We start from the raw sequence: 13,464 nt of genomic DNA, 5'->3' as shown, positions 1-13,464 counted from the left end.
TTCGCAGGCAAGCAGGCAACCTCAGAGTTTCAAAAAAAAAAAAAAAAAAAACCTGGAGTAGTTCTCGAAGTGCCCAATCTTATCTACCAATCAGACAACTTAACCAGCACTCCTGAACACTCTCGAGCACATCCAACGTTGTGAGATCAGCTGCAAAGAACTTAGGTTTAGTATATAACATTTGATGCATGGAAACGAGTTTGATTAGCATGGACATAAAGGTGTAAAGGCATCTGCTAAAAGAAATGTTTTCAGTCCAAGCACAAAGTACTTCGGAAATGACCTATTGGAGATACACACCACTAATTACTAATTGGCCATTCAACCACCCTTTCATTGTGATGTAGAGCTAACTTCTCACAACAATATGAATGCATTGCTAAGTAGCTGGAGAGCGAGAATAAAAATAATATCATCACATGATGGAAATTATCATGATATACCTCCGAATTCTCACCAGCAGCATTCAACCAATTATAAGACGGTCAGTAAGGAGAATTAACATTTAGAGATTGGAAAATGGTTACAATTCCAGACAAGACGAGGGCTTCCTGCTTCAGGTGCACTTGACCCACCTGGAAAGTTCTTGTTGGTGTTTTAAAGTGGTCGAGAGGCGAACTGCACCGTGTTAGAGCGTTTTTCAACTGAGTGTCGTAAAACAAAAGCCAATGTAATCACTTTAGCCAATCACAAAGGTCACAGACACTCCAGTGAACCAATCAAAACTCGAAGTAATTACACGTAGCTGACGCAAAGCGTGGGAAAACGTGTGAGTGAGTCACGGTTTGACTTCTGATTGGATGAAAAGTGGCGCGAGTTTTTTTAAAGCCAATCGTGTAGCGTAGTTGATGCAAAACCAATCACTTTTCGACAATCAAATTAAAATCGCTATATCACTGGAAACAACCTAAAATATAACCTGCCAACATTCTCCTGAGTAGGGTGGGGGCGAAAACAACATATCCAACGCGCTCGAGTTACCTCGCTTGTCCTTTTTCGCCCTATACCATCCCACTAAGGAGATTGTTCACAGGCTAAATAAACAAACAAAGAACAAACCAATCTTGTCCTGTTACTATGCAGTGCTAGGAGGGATTCGTCCCCGAGACAGGTTCACTCGTGAAAACAATAAGAAGGTATTTATTCCTGGGAAAAATCTCTTGCACCGACTACAAAGAAAACACATTATGAAATCAAATTATTCTGAAACTCACGGAATCGCTCGCTCCCGTGCACGTTTTGCGTGTTATAAACGTTTTTCTGCGCCTCGCGTTTAGATGTCCTTTCTTGTCTTCAATAAGAGAGCAGTGATTCGCGCACGATAATGCGTGGAACGAGTCTGCATAATTTATGCCTGCTGATGTAGATCGCTGGTGCAAAGGAATGCCTGTTATGCCGCGACTCTTGCACATGCCACCGCGGTCAGAAGCAACAAGGATTGTTTGAGGAGAGATTTATACTGCAATGTTGACACGGGAAGGGAATGCAAGCCAAACCTGGTAGCGTCTGGCCACAGTCACAAGCCAAAGCTAGTACACTTTACCTGACCTGGATGTTTGCATAAGCGGTAGCGAACAGATTCATATAATCAGAGCAGTACACAGGAGGTGGCAAATTTTGTCGAGCATGTGCAATGCCTGAAATTCCCGCGTGACCCCGGATTCAGTATCTTACAAGGTAATTCAATAGCTTTTTTACGGAAACATTTCATTTCAGACCTAATGATTTTAAACGAACCGACGAGTTTAAAATATAAAATAGACTTGATTACTGCGCTTATTTATGTCAGTAATATTTGCAATGGACGACGATTTTCAATTTCATCTTGACACTCCTACTGGACACAATTCAGCATACTGTGCGAATACATCCTCCTTTATGTGCCGGTAAAAAGCATAAAACAAGGCTTTACTCGCAGGGTTTAATTGACACAGCTGCAAAGAATACATTCTACTTCAGTGTCTCGGTGGGCCTCTATAATTTGAGCGCTATATCGTCAGTTCACAGCCAGGTCAAATACATAATTTACCTATGTTACGGGCAGACAAGATTTGCGCATTTTGCTATGCTAAATACTGGATGTTTTACGGAGATATATGTAACTGTCAAATGAAGGAACTGCAGTAAATAAGGGCTGTTTTTCGTCCGTGGTGGAAGATTTCGACGAATTTTTTCTGTTGAAACTGGCGCTAAGTTGAATTTTAACACGCCATTTGGTCACGCGTAGCTCCAGGCGTGGGTATTTTGCAGAACGCCGAATGCACTGTTTTCTTGCGGTTAGTTCATTCATGGTTGCTCGCGTTAGCTTTTATTTGTTGGAAAGGGCTAAATACAAGATAATGCTGTCCTTTCCAACAAATAAAAACTAACCGCAAGCAAACATGAGTGAAACAAACTACATTTGCATTTGGCGTTCTGCGACCTTCTTCACTTGGCGGTCGGCTTCTGCAAAATACCCCGGCCGTTCACCAACCGTTATTTCCCTTGGGCTTGAAATGTGGCAACTGTAAATTCAGGACGGTGAAAAAAGACCCTGAGCCTGAGAAATCCGTCAAGTTTTTCCCAAGTGTCGGAAATCACGTGCCGCAAACATTCATATTTTCAGGCATCGTTGCAGGAATTTCTAATAAAAGATCTAGACCTAAAATGAGTTGTTTTAGAAAAGGCCAAGCTGCCTAGTTCCTTTGTCAACCCACAATCAATTATGACGAATCATTGACTCATTTGAAAGAGAAAATAGTATACATTTGGGACCGTTATTGAATTAATTGCCTTGCAGCGGTTGCCGTTTCGTAAACAAGAATATTCCCGGAAGTGAAAGAAAACGAAACAACACGGTGCCAAAATATCGCGCGCGTGAATCTCGTTACTCGCGTGCCGTTTGTCGCAAACTACGAAACCTGCACGCAAGAAAACTTTTTAAAAAGTCTTTCAAACGAATTGTTTAATTCTTCTTTTGTAGATGATCAACGAGACTACAATAGAAGACGAAGATTTGTTATCGGCGTGGGTGATTCATTTTTCTCTCGCAGGATGTAGGACAAGTGTTTTGAGAGAAAAACTCAAGAACTATTCCAACATACACTTCTGGGAGAGTATCACGTTTGATGAAAGCCAGCAATTTAACTTTATCTACTTTTTGACACAATTGTTCCTTTCTGAAGACATTGAAACCTTAGGACGGATTATTCTAGAACCGGAAGAAGTTCATGAGCTTGTTCAACAGATGGCCCCCGCTCGCAAAAGTTTAAATGAATCTGGAGAGTTTAATGAAGCCAATTACCGAGCTGAAATTGACAGACAGCCGTTCATTCGATGTAACTTTAATGACCAAAAATGCGTCTCTTTTGAGCTCTTGGCAACAGATTTTTTTGATCCAGATAACAATTTGCGGTGCCTTTTGAGAGATTTACAGGCTTCCATTAACACCAGAAATGTAGCTCGGGGAATTGAGGTGCGTGACAGTTCTTGTGTGAAGTCACACAATGCCACAAAATGCACGAAGGATAAAGAGGATACAAAGGCACCATCTTCCCAGGGGTCAAAGCAAACACGGAGAAAAGGGACCAGACACTGGAAGCCTACATTTGCAGAGAAAAATGCCCCTACGACCTTATCTTCATCCAAGTCACCAATAAAAAGCACAGAAAAGAATCCATCGCAAATAACACAAAAGAAATCAAGAAAACGACGAATCAAATCAAGTGACAGAAAGTCCTTTCATGGGGAAAACATTAAAATGAGAAGAATAGAAACCTATTTTAAACCAATACCCAAGAAAATCCAAAGAAAATGTGGTGATATCCAAGATAAAAAAGCAAGTGGGAGATCCAGTTCGAATAAGTTAGAAATTTATACTGTTGAGGATGACTCTGACAGTTCAGTCGAGCTCACGGGAAATGTGTTTCATAGAGATCATGCGAGAGTGGAAACACATGATTCTGTGGTTGATGAGCTGAATTCGTTAGGGATTGAAAGCCTTCAAGAAGATTGCATCACTTTAAGTGACAAAACAAGAATGTCCATTACTACACCAATACAGGGGGAGGCATCAGACACAGACATTTGACAAAAGAGAATTTGCCAGATTGTCATGCAACACGAGTCACTCAACTGTCTGCAGTGAAGGCTCAAAACGTGACTCCTATGGATTTAACTCTAAGTACACAAAATAATTGCATTGAAACTTACGACATAGAAACTGCAGCAAACAGGAATATAAGTGACAGTGAGAATAACACTAATTTGCACCATTATGATAAAAATATGTTTCAGTTAGATGCTATAACAAGAAAAATTATAAGAGATTGGTGTGGAGGGGACACTTTCATAACACAAGAGAGTTTTGGAAGCTCTGGAGAGGTTATGGAGCAAGATAAACTACTGACAAAGACAGAGACAATGATGTTAATGAGCACCGTAATTGGAACAACAGTAATCATAAATTTGATGATGATGATGACGAGGATGACTACGATGAAGACGGCGATGATAATGGTGTTATGAACGGAGACCTTTATCACAATGGACATAACAGGAATAATGATAAAAGTGATTCTAGTGATGAAAGTGATGATGATGATGATGACATTGAAAGTGATGATGTTAATGATAAGGATTACGTGTATGATAGTGAGGATGAGTCTGATAGTGAAAGTGATTAGGATTACAACAAGAAATCAAATAAATTTAAACATATGCTAAGCCCAGGAAATGTTCAAAGAAAAAGGTTCCAAAGGAAAAAAAGGTGATAACGAAAGTAAAAACTAAGGTGAAAATATTTGAACAACCAGAGGAACCATGTAAAAATAAACGATAAAGGAGAACACCCACAAGCAACAATACTTGCAAAACAAGGCAGTAAATAGAAAAGAGTGAACTTTAAAGAGAATGTAAAAGAAGATACATGTAAGAAGTCACCCAAACTTAAAATATGCCAACGAAAACAAGGGATGTTTTTCCCCATAATTATTACAACCTAGGCTGTCACAAACCCTTGTCATATCAGAACTTCCTTACACCAGCTTAGTTTTACTTCTCAAAATTGGTCACTACCTGGATTTAACAGTATCACTAGCACTTTAAATGAATCACAAGTTGTTGTGGTCAATTATTGTGACTGTCCTTATATCTAGTATACAAGGTTTTGAATAGGATATCTTCAAAATGTAGAGGCAAGTGCAACAAGAAACATTTCTTTTAATTCAAACCTTTGTCTCAATCTTCAAGCTTTCAAGTCTCACATGATGTCTTAAGGCATCACTTTTAGAAGATGACATTGAGTTGTGTTAGCACAATATGGAGACAATGCAGTAGTAACAAAATGTCACCCTTGGGCTTTCAGCATTGCCTTGCTTTCCTGATTTGACGCACAATCATTAAAACAGATCCTTCAGAGAAACTGAAAGCTGATAAAAACCTTTCTGTTTTGACCTGCTTCACAACACTACAAACAAGTATGACTTGATCTCATTGCAGCTGAAGACGTCTAAACAGAGATACCATCAAACGTAAAACTCTTAATTGTGTGGATGCCTTGTAGGTGGAAACAGTTTTGTAGTTGTCAGAAGGCATGCACAAAGCTTGCTATATCTTTGAATACCAATCCATCATGTAATATATCTGATTGGGGGAAGGCAATAGTCCAACATGAAAGACAATCGTTTTTGCTCTTCTCATACCAACAATGCAGGCCTAATACACTTCTATACTCAAACATTGGGGGTTACATTGCCACCAAACATAAGCCTTTGTTATTTATTCTTTCTTGTCACGAAGGTGATCATCGGTTAAGGGTGCACTGTTATAATGAATCAAAACCAATCCTGTGAGAATCAGAGATGTGCCTAACCACCATCTCGCAGACAATGCCTCGCCAAACAGCAAGCAACCCAACAGGGCCTGCAAGAAATAACCCTCGTTCAGTACGGAGCCTTTAAAGTACTTGACTGTCTAAGTTGCATCTTAAGCTTTAGAATCGCTAGCTTGCCGTACTATCATTAGAAGAGGTTGGCACTGGAGTGTTGGCATGTAAAGTCAAAGTTCCTGTGAGTGGCCATGTAATGTGTCTGACCTGGTTGATTGGTTACCGGAGATTGTTGTTCATGACAGATGACATTACAGGGGTCTTAATTTTGAGTCACATTCTCTTCCTGGTGGTAGTTTCACAGGCTTATTATATGCCAAAAATACATACATAAAATGATTCAAAATGCTGTAGTTTGATGAAATTTCAATATATACATCTTAAAGTCTCAACACTAACAGTGTCCAGCTCAACCAATGATTAGTCATTCATCTTAATGCATGAGTTGAAATAGTATACCATGGACATCAGATATAAAAAATAGACTGTTATTTGGTTACTTATGAGAGGGTTACCTACTCAACTCTAACCAAGCAGCCTCTCCCTTTTTAATGAGTTATAGCTTAGCTAGAAGGAGTTGTAGTGATGATGAGATTTATGCAAATGAGTTACTGGTTGATCATCTGTGATTAACGAGTGATAGCGTAGCCAGGAGTAATCAGATAATTTATACAAATGAACACAACTTTCTTTGCAGGCTGAGACTCCATCAGAACTTGTGCACAGTGAAACCTAATTTCCTAGTTGGTCCAACTCCCTATGATACTTAAGACTCAATTTGCATCGATTAACACAAAATAGCCATGTTTTGTTGTTCCCAAGTTTGCTGGAAAATTACAACAGAAGATCATTTCACCCATGTGGATGTGTACCAGAAACAATTTAATCACAAGTCTTGAAATTCAAGAGATCAAGATAATTAGATCACTTACATGTAGCAACAAAACAAAACAAAAGTCACAAGTTCAGTTTGTTGGTGTGACATTGTCAAGCAGTCACAGAGCTTTCTCCACAGTGTTTTATCTGTGAACTTTTCCAAACAGCTATCAGAGCGATGAACTGATCTTTCACATTTGGGGTCAAACAAGTGCAATTTGGTATACAACAAAGGTGGGCATATAACTTGATCCATCGATAGCTTTGACAGCTTTTAACCCAGGCATAGCCCAAAATCAGGTGTGGGGGTTTTGCACTTAGAAGTGTTTTCTTCCCATATTCATACATAATTACATAACTTTTCTGGCTTGAACATTTTTATTTTCCAATGTCAAAAATATAATCACAAACCAGGGCAAACATATTTAAAGGAAAGAATGGAGCTCATTATTTCTTAATTTGGTCAATTTACAGAACTCAATCTCAGCTAACAGGAGAAACATGTGCTTGCTTTTTTCCAGTCCCCCACACTCAAATTAATCCAGAAGTTGCCAAGCAACTGAACACATCATGATTATGGCCTTACCACCTTAGGATAACTCATGAGTGATTAGCTGCTTGGATTAAAAATCACAAATTTTATGTAAGCTTCAACTAAGATTTTCCCAAAAATTACAGAACTTGTTCTCCATAATGAAGTCATCTTTGAAACTTTAGAGAGGCTTACAGTACTCATACTTATATCTGCACTCACAGTGAAAATGAAGTTTGAGCCTGTATTTGTCACAGTTGCCGTAGCTTAAGTCATCGATCCTCTCAGAGACTTCACAAATAATGTCCGCATCAATGCATTGAAAACGAATACCAGAAGAAAGGAAGACATTCTTGCAAAAATGACAATCTGAAATGTCAAAAATGCAATTTTAGTAGCTGAAACATAACATTTTAATCAACAGGCCAGTACTGCTGTACCAAGTCCCTCCAGTGTGTCCCATGTTTGGAGAAAAATGTCCTCATTTTGCATGGGGATGAGATCCCGGGAGGGGATGAATGTTGGGTGATGGACAAAACACTGACTCCCAGTCCATGGACTACCATAATGGACTAACCAAATGGACTACCCTTAAAAATAATATTCCAAATGAGTAGCATTTAAAGTTGTGGGCTGCTATACCACTGAACACAGAATAGACAAGTGGATCCCTATTGTTCAGTAAATCACCATGACTTGGTTAGGGGTATTGTGTCAAATGTTCCAGGTTCAGGATACTCTGACTTTAGAGTAATTTTTTGCTGGCTGAGTAAAATGAAATAAGCGAAAAATGGCAGTCAGCTTGATATGGCTACCAGCTGTGGTTTGTGAGAAAACTTGTTATTCTGGTGACTATGACAAAATTACATGTCCATTTTAATTGCTCTGCAATATGCAAAGCTAGATCCAGTGCTAGTAATGCAAGCCCCACTCTACTTTACTGTTGAAAATTATTGTAAGAGTCAAAATTTCCCCCTCCCCTTTTGAATGCCCCTTAGACCTGCCACTAGAAATGACTGGAAATTGCAAAGCGGTGAGAAATTACAGTGTGTAACTGGACATGGTGGCTGTGTGAGTAGGAATGAGTAGGATTCAAGGATTTTCCCTTAAGCAGTTTATTAAAAGCCCAAATTCATCAGCAAACTAACACAGCAAAGTAAAATAAATGGGAGCGACTAATAGACTATACCTTGCTAGAAGCAAGTCTGACCTTTATCTTCTCCTGCAGTGCTGTTCTGTCGATCTCTTTGGTTCCCAAAACTCAGCTGAAGTACAAGCTAAAACTCTCTCTTTTTTATACCAAAGTGACGAGTAGGGGAACACAATATAGCACGTACCAAGATGTTGAAAATTGATTTTGCCAAGCCAACCTAACCACTTCTTCCGTAGTTTAACATGCGGGAAAGGATTTCCTTTGCATAATTTCATTATCTTAAGGCGATAAGCTAACTTTTAGCGATTAAAACGGTTTGCTGAAAGGTAACCACAAAAACCCTGGTTGTACTAATGCATTTTAACAACTATTTGTGGTTTGAGCACACTGAAAGAAATATACCGAAACTATGCATAGGTTTACCTAGTAAACTAAAACCGGAAAATTCCTGAACACAAAATTATGAAGCAAAGCAATGAAATCTTTGAATATTTAGAAATATTAAAATAGTGAAATTACACATCTAGTAACCCTGTCAGAAGTGTTTTGTATGGGAATCCGAAGGCAAATAACTTTTTCCAAAATTGAATTTTACACAATTTGTGAATAAAAAAGTTAAAATACTATGTTAAGAAGATTGCATTTACCAAGTTTGGAGGATGTAGCTTGGCTAGAACTGATGCTCAATTAATTTTCCATACATTTGTGTGTAAAATTTGGCTGGGTAGGTGGACATCTAGATGCGGTTTGCAGGAAAAAAATTACAGACAAATGTATGGAAAATTGGAAAAATTAACTGATCATCTTTTGGTCAAGCTACATCCTCCAAACTTGGTGAATACAATCTTCCACCTAGAAGTTTTCACGTTTTGATTCACAAAATGTGTAAAATTCAATTTTGGAAAATGTTATTTGTCATCGGATTCCCATATAAATGCTTTAATTTCTGACCACTTTGACTACCCATGAAGATGGCGTCGAAAACCGTGATAAGGTCTATTTTCAGGGGTAGTCCATTAAGCCTGGTTCTCATATCCCGCTGACCTACCCGCAATGTAGTTGCTGGTTGCAACTGACAACGCTCGGCGCCGATCTGTCCCAGTGGGTTCCTGACACATCTGCGATGGATCGCCAACGTACTCAAATTTGTGCGAAATACAAATCAAATTGCGCAATTTTCAACCATTTTACCTCTAAATATGGATCAAATTGTCTTACTGGAGTATGTTGCCTCCGCAGATGATGTTCACATAGAATTTTTTCATTGCCAACAACCACCGGCTTGCCAGCAAAGTTGAACTCAACTCAACTGCGCGGGCAAGCTGGCAGTCAATGCCTGGGACAGATTATGATTCAGCGGTAAATGTTCAAATATGCCATAGCAGTGTCCCAGGCCATGCCGGCAGCTATGTCCCCCGTATGTCGGTGGCATATGAGAACCAGGCTTCAGGGTAGTCCATGGACTGTGAGTCAGTGTTTTGTCCATAGCTCGCCAATAGACTGCGTGGGATTCCGTTTGTTCTTGTACTCGCTGTTGGACTGTTTCACTTTAAAAGGCTTTTTTGAGTGATCAAACCCACTGCATATGTATCCTCTTCTATCACAACTATTTTGCTGAGGTATGAACTTGCACAAGACATGGAGAACAGGGAAATAAAAGAACTAACCGTGCGACAAAGCGACGTAAGCGTGGAGCCACCAAAAACACTTTGAAGTAAAAAATTGCACCAAAACTTCCTTTGTAGCTCCGGAGACATGGCTAACTTTGCGCAAGTGGACGCTAGAGCTGCACAAAGTCTCGCAGAAACAGCATGAACAAATGGTGGTAAAAAAAGCACCAGACACGATATCTCCCAGGCATTCTACGCGCAGCCGAGTGGGATTGGGCACAGAAGGAAACAAACGGAAAGATTATTTGGCACGTGGGTCATATGGGGTACTTTTGCCATCCAGCTTCTTTAAATTCCTTTTTACCTTGTTCAGGTCAGACAAAGTTAAGTCCCCATCCATTCTACCCGTATTGGAAATGTGTACTTACAGAAAATATCCATATCTCCACCACATTCCTATGCCACAGAAGAGATAAGCACTTCCTTCCCCCATGCCCACCCCTCTGGAAATTCCAATCAAGCTTCGTGCATTTCTTTTATTTTTTTGGTCTTACAGACCCCTTCCCCCAGGAAATTCCAGTCCCTTGTGTTGGAGGAGTATGTGGATATTTTCTGGAACTGCGCAATTTTTCATTTTAAGGTGGCTCCATACGGTTATCATTTATCACGTTGCGCGCGCTAGTGTTATATGTTTGAATGCTCTTTTTGCATTCGTTTTTACATCCAGTCCTTTCAAACTTATCAAATGTAACAAGTAATAATGATATGTTGATTTACTATCATCTCTGTTAAAATCTTGGTTTTTAAAAAAAGCTGGGCTGTTAGGTCAGCGGTTTTTTAAAGAAAATCCAAAATGGCGGACGAAGCTTCACGCTCTACTGATTCGAGTGTTTCAGGTTACGAAGGTCACTCAGATCTTTTGAGGGTAACCGCAGAAGCAGGGGCAAGACTGAGTACTCCAGCGAAAATGAAAATGGTTAGAATTCTTGACCGTGAACAGCAACGACAATTTTATTGGCTCATAATAGAATTTTACAAGATTAATATTGTTATATTGATATTGATGCGTAGTATTTACTCATACGTATTGTGAACAAAAATTGCAGAAAAATGCTCGGAAATTTTACTGTTGTTGCACAGATTGAATATTTTTGCATTAGACCAAATAAAAGAAGAAAAAAACAAAAAAAGTTTTTGTTTTTTGTAGCAACTTTTGAGCAACTTTCGTTACAAAAAGCAACCTTTGACTTTTTTTAGAGCAACTTTTGAGCAACTTTTTGAGAAATTTCGGGCAACTTTTTGGGAAATCTGGAGCTGCTTTTGGCAAGCCCTAGAGATATGCAGCCTTGGTCTATCCTGTACTTCTTTGATATTGGACATTCCTGTTATCATCATTTGATACCTGTCAAAAAAGGTATCCGCTGGCCAGTATCACGTGACCATATCGCGGGCTCGAGTTTACAGCTCATTGAGGTTACGTGATTTTTTTGAAGTTGACCGCTGACCAAGTCCTGGTTTTCGATTGGATCGCGTGCTCATGTCAGGTTAACTTGTTGAAAGCAGGGCAGGATTGTTCAGAAGCCGGTTAACGTTAACCCAGGATTAAAAGTTAACCGAATTATACCTTTTTCTCCTATACAAATGTTTTTTGCTGCTTTGTTTTTAATAGACTTACAAACACAATATACATACCAAAAACACTAAAGAAATAAAAAGTGTAAATAATAATATTAAAGCACAATACTTACTTACTTACAGTACAATATGATCGTTAAGACTACTTACATCGTTTTGTGTATATGATGGTTATTAAAACTCAAAACGGAAGGCCTTTGTTAGCTTAATCGGGCTTTGAACAACCCGGCCCAGGATCTACGCTTTAAGCCTGGCCTAAATCTATACATTAAATTGCGTCATAACATTGTCAAAGTGGCTGTGGAACCATGAACCGCAGGCGAGTACATCAAGTGGTTTTGCAGTAAACTTTGACAATGTTATGACGCAATTCATCATCAATAAGAGGACAGATGTATAAAAACTGACGTGAATTTGTTTTTTACAATATCAAGACCCCCAAAATGGTCAAATTCCAAGAATGAATGAGGGGAAAAGACGCCGTAAACTTGCCGTAAGGGAAGGTACTTTTTTAATTGGAGGGGGGGCGGGGCTTCGGAGGGGAGGGTCATTAGTAAATTCTTTTACAAATTGGAGAGGGTCAAACCTGTTTTATTCGCAACCGGGGGAAGGTCAGTTTAGTTTTGGCGAGCAAAAAATTACTCCATGTTGCTTAGTTGACTCTTATTTGTTAACAAACACGCGAAGTGTATAGAAACCTAAATTTTGTATATACAAGCAAGGCCACCAGTCAAGATTAATCTACATTATTTAAATTATTTACAAGTGTCGAAATATTACATCAGTCCCAACTAACATAGTTGTCTCTCTCGAACCGTGCCCGCTTTCGTCCATATTTTGAGGGCGGTAATGTTTCCGCGTAGGGTTCTGGTGTAAAATCAGTCTCCGGCGACGATTCGTTATTTAAGGTACTCGGGCTTGAAGCGACAACTCGATCTACTACATCACTTTGCGAGTCAGTTTCAACCTCGGAAAGTGATGAGGTCACTTGTTGCTGCACATTTCTTAGCGGGGGCTGCCGAGGTTGTTGACACTCCATTGAATCGTACAGCAAGCTGCCTATGTGCGCTTTGATCATTGCGACCTTTTCAGCTTTCTTCCCTTTGAAGGCGATCTTGTGATGGGAAAAGTACAAGGAGAGCTCGTCCACCCACAAGGACGACAGCTTATCGGAGTTGCACAGTCCAACCCAGTCAATGTCACTGTACTCCCGGTTCAGCCGTTCCATTCACTCTCCTTCAGTCTCCTCTTTCTTCTTTTCCTTGCGCATTTTTATCTGGGCAAGGTTCTCAACATACTCTGCCACAAGTTTTTCGGGGACAATGTATTTATCTGAAAACTTTCTAATACACCTCACTGTCCCAACTGACTAGTTCACTTTCCTCAAACAATCGCTTAATCTGAGCAAGCTGCTCCATCTGACCTCATAAAATCCTCGCATTCACCACAAGCGCATTTCCCTCTTTCTATTCCTCGCACATCCTTGCCCATTTTCAAGTTTTCACCATGCAATCACACACCACGCAATCACACACCACGCAGACACACACCACGCAAACACACACCACGCAATTAACTGCTTTGTGCGCAGACACAGTTATGCGAGTAACACTTCCGGTTAGTTATTTTCACTTCCGGTCATTTTTGTCTTGGAGGAGGTGGGGGGAGGGTCAGATGTTTTTGTTTAGGTATTTGTGAAGGGTCATGCATTAATCCATAATCTAAAATACCCCGACCCACCCCCCCCCCAATAAAAAACGTACCTTCCCTAAACAAAGATCAGTGAATTTTA

The 13,464-nt window shown here is 39.7% G+C and overlaps 1 protein-coding gene and 2 pseudogenes across 3 annotated transcripts; 1 reads left to right on the top strand and 2 right to left on the bottom strand.

The window, feature by feature from the left end:
• Positions 1-118: 118 nt before the first annotated feature.
• On the top strand, positions 119-4,949 carry LOC110068193 (uncharacterized; annotated as a pseudogene). The gene is made up of 2 exons (XR_016209629.1): positions 119-1,677; positions 2,963-4,949. The product of XR_016209629.1 is annotated as an uncharacterized LOC110068193 (transcript).
• Positions 4,950-5,179: 230 nt separating this feature from the next.
• On the bottom strand, positions 5,180-10,437 carry LOC110068171 (transmembrane protein 42-like; annotated as a pseudogene). Its single transcript, XR_016209924.1, has 4 exons — positions 10,402-10,437; positions 10,095-10,289; positions 7,497-7,643; positions 5,180-5,901 (listed from the first exon to the last, which is right to left on the bottom strand). The product of XR_016209924.1 is annotated as a transmembrane protein 42-like (transcript).
• An 811-nt stretch (positions 10,438-11,248) lies between these two features.
• Positions 11,249-13,184, bottom strand: LOC149106173 (uncharacterized). The gene has a single exon (XM_089297518.1). It carries the CDS (start codon positions 12,898-12,900, stop codon positions 12,454-12,456), a length of 447 nt encoding a protein of 148 aa, XP_089153644.1. The 5' UTR covers positions 12,901-13,184; the 3' UTR covers positions 11,249-12,453.
• Positions 13,185-13,464: the final 280 nt, after the last annotated feature.

Source organism: Orbicella faveolata, unplaced genomic scaffold (genome assembly GCF_042242905.1).
Source record: "Orbicella faveolata isolate gen_17 unplaced genomic scaffold, um_ofav_v1 contig_3, whole genome shotgun sequence".
Taxonomy (NCBI): domain Eukaryota; kingdom Metazoa; phylum Cnidaria; class Anthozoa; order Scleractinia; family Merulinidae; genus Orbicella; species Orbicella faveolata.
The sequence above is the reverse complement of the archived record's forward strand: the minus strand, read 5'-3'. Positions and strand labels throughout refer to the sequence as shown.